Source organism: Schistocerca nitens, chromosome 4, assembly GCF_023898315.1.
Source record: "Schistocerca nitens isolate TAMUIC-IGC-003100 chromosome 4, iqSchNite1.1, whole genome shotgun sequence".
Lineage (NCBI taxonomy): Eukaryota > Metazoa > Arthropoda > Insecta > Orthoptera > Acrididae > Schistocerca > Schistocerca nitens.
In genome coordinates, this window is record NC_064617.1 from 395,648,947 (window position 1) to 395,651,367 (window position 2,421).

The window sequence follows — 2,421 nt, forward strand, 5'->3', positions numbered from 1 at the left end:
AAAATTCGATGTCTCGAAAAATTCGACACCTATAATTATATTAACGCCACGAAAAATAACGTTATCTCGAGAAATGTCGAGTATAAAGAGTCAAAGATCCCATAGAATATGGGTTGTATGAATAAAAACGAGAACATTCTCCAGAGTTGATACTCAGAGCAAAAGAACATTCTCAAAGAAAGTTCTCACTTTCGTATGAATAAAAACTAGGAAGGATAATCTCTGACCCTGGAGTGCTTTCTCTCTACCTCCCCTCCTTGCTGAGTAAATTCTCAGCAAAGATATTAAATTCCAACATCTTTGGTTCTCACTCTCAGTTTGTTTCGTTAGCGACTTTGCGCGTGTGTTGTGTTAGCGGAAGTTTTCTGAAGTTATTTCTGTGCCGAAATGGAAGACTCAGAATTAGCGTTTGTTAACATTATTAAAGATTACCCCGCAATTATCAGCAAACCACAAACTCCGGCCGCAAGAAGAGAGAAAGCGGATTGTCTTAAAGAAGTTCAACACCGTTATATGGTTAGATTCGGGAAACAAATAACGGACGTGCAAATAATGAAGAAACTGCACATTATGAAATCCCGTATCAAGGCGAAAACGGATGTGAATAAGACGGGAAACATCAAGATTTCACTGAAAAATTGGGAGCTGATATTTTTAAAGTTTTTGGACGGAGATGACTGCAACCCAACTATCCACAGAGTTCCTGGTAAGTCCCATACTTTTCGATTTTTTAATTACGCGCTTAATGCTTTGAAATTGTGATTCAGACAAATACGTATTTTTAACATGTGAAAATGAAACAATGTTTGGTAAATTTCGTTTACTATATCACCACTTTTCAGTGAAAGTATCACAGTGTACTATGCATGAAATTGGACGAACCTACCCCACATTTCTGCGTAAACCTGTTTGGTATATTTACTAACTAGAAACTGAATCCTGACATACTACTATTACTTTTTTTTTAAATTTTCAGTAGGAGCTTGTGCAGTAGGTGGTGGTTCCACCTCTATCATCACATCACCAAGGAATTCGGAGGTAGCTGACACAGACTGCATGTATGAACAAGAGTCAATTTTGCAGCTACCACTAATTGTTCCAGCCGATCATATGGACCTCGTGGGCCCCGAAGTCGTCGTACCTTCACAATCGCCTGCTTCGGGGCATGAGAGTGTGCTTAAACGTCGGCGATTAAGCATGGAAACGGATGAGACACGTAATTTGTCTACTCCAGAGCTGCAAAGGCTGGTGCTATTGTATCAATTGGACATACTCAAACGAAAGCAGCAGAAATTGATGCGCGAAGAAGACAAACAATGAAACAAATTGTGTGTATTGTCTTATTTACATAACGAATTTTATTAATAAAAACATCTTTTTAAAGTAAATGTTCATTTTCATTCCTCATTTACCAAATTCCATATCCTCTTACAAAAATTATTCAGTACAAATGTCTTTACAACGAAACAATAAGAGTAATATAATCCAATCTGAAATGTTAAACATAGTGCATGCACTTATATTGTTGGGTCTGGCCAGTATCTTCACATCATTGAAACAATTTCTGGTAAAGTAAAGCAAAAAGAGTAACTTGTTTGTATTTTAAATGCTGCAGGTTAGACAGTTGTGCACTTATTCACTGTAGCACCTGGCAAATACCTTCACCACATCCTTGAAAGAGTTTCTGGTAAAGTAAAGCAAAAAGAGTAACTTGTTTGTATTTTAAATGCTGCAGGTTAGACAGTTGTGCACTTATGCACTGTAGCACCTGGGAAATATCTTCACCACATCCTTGAAACAGTTTCTGGTAAAGTAAAGCAAAAAGAGTAACTTGTTTGTATTTTAAATGCTGCAGGTTAGACAGTTGTGCACTTATTCACTGTAGCACCTGGGAAATATCTTCACCACATCCTTGAAACAATTTCTGGTAATGTAAAGCAAAAAGAGTAACTTGTTTTACTGTAGCATCTGGTAAATACCTTCGCCACTAATTTTTGGTACAGTAAAGCAAAAAGAGGAAGTTGTTTCTATTTTAAATGCTGCAGGTAAGACAGTTGTGCTATTATTTACTGTAGCACCTGGCAAATAACTTCACCACATCCTTGAAACAGTTTCTGGTAAAGTAAAGCAAAAAGAGTAACTTGTTTGTATTTTAAATGCTGCAGGTTAGACAGTTGTGCACTTATTCACTGTAGCACCTGGCAAATACCTTCACCGCATCCTTGAACAGTTTCTGGTAAAGTAAAGCAAAAAGAGTAAGTTGTTTGTATTTTAAATGCTGCAGGTTAGACAGTTGTGCACTTATTCACTGTAGCACCTGGGAAATATCTTCACCACATCCTTGAAACAATTTCTGGTAAAGTAAAGCAAAAAGAGTATGCGTGAAGTGGGGTAAGTGTAACCATGGTGTTAAGGTGACCA

At 37.3% G+C, this 2,421-nt stretch overlaps 1 protein-coding gene across 1 annotated transcript; it reads left to right on the plus strand.

Annotated features, from left to right (window-relative positions):
- The first annotated feature begins 331 nt into the window (after positions 1 to 331).
- On the plus strand, positions 332 to 1,348 carry LOC126253062 (uncharacterized). The gene is made up of 2 exons (XM_049954148.1): positions 332 to 706; positions 980 to 1,348. The coding sequence occupies exons 1-2, from the start codon at positions 388 to 390 to the stop codon at positions 1,318 to 1,320; spliced, it is 660 nt and encodes a 219-aa protein (XP_049810105.1). The 5' UTR covers positions 332 to 387; the 3' UTR covers positions 1,321 to 1,348.
- Positions 1,349 to 2,421: the final 1,073 nt, after the last annotated feature.

Excerpts from the sequence above, each read along its gene's own strand:
- LOC126253062 (XM_049954148.1), top strand. The coding sequence starts at position 388 with ATGGAAGACTCAGAATTAGCGTTTGTTAACATTATTAAAGATTACCCC. Across the intron at positions 707-979 it reads AACTATCCACAGAGTTCCTG|GAGCTTGTGCAGTAGGTGGT; the intron begins GTAAGTCCCATA and ends AATTTTCAGTAG.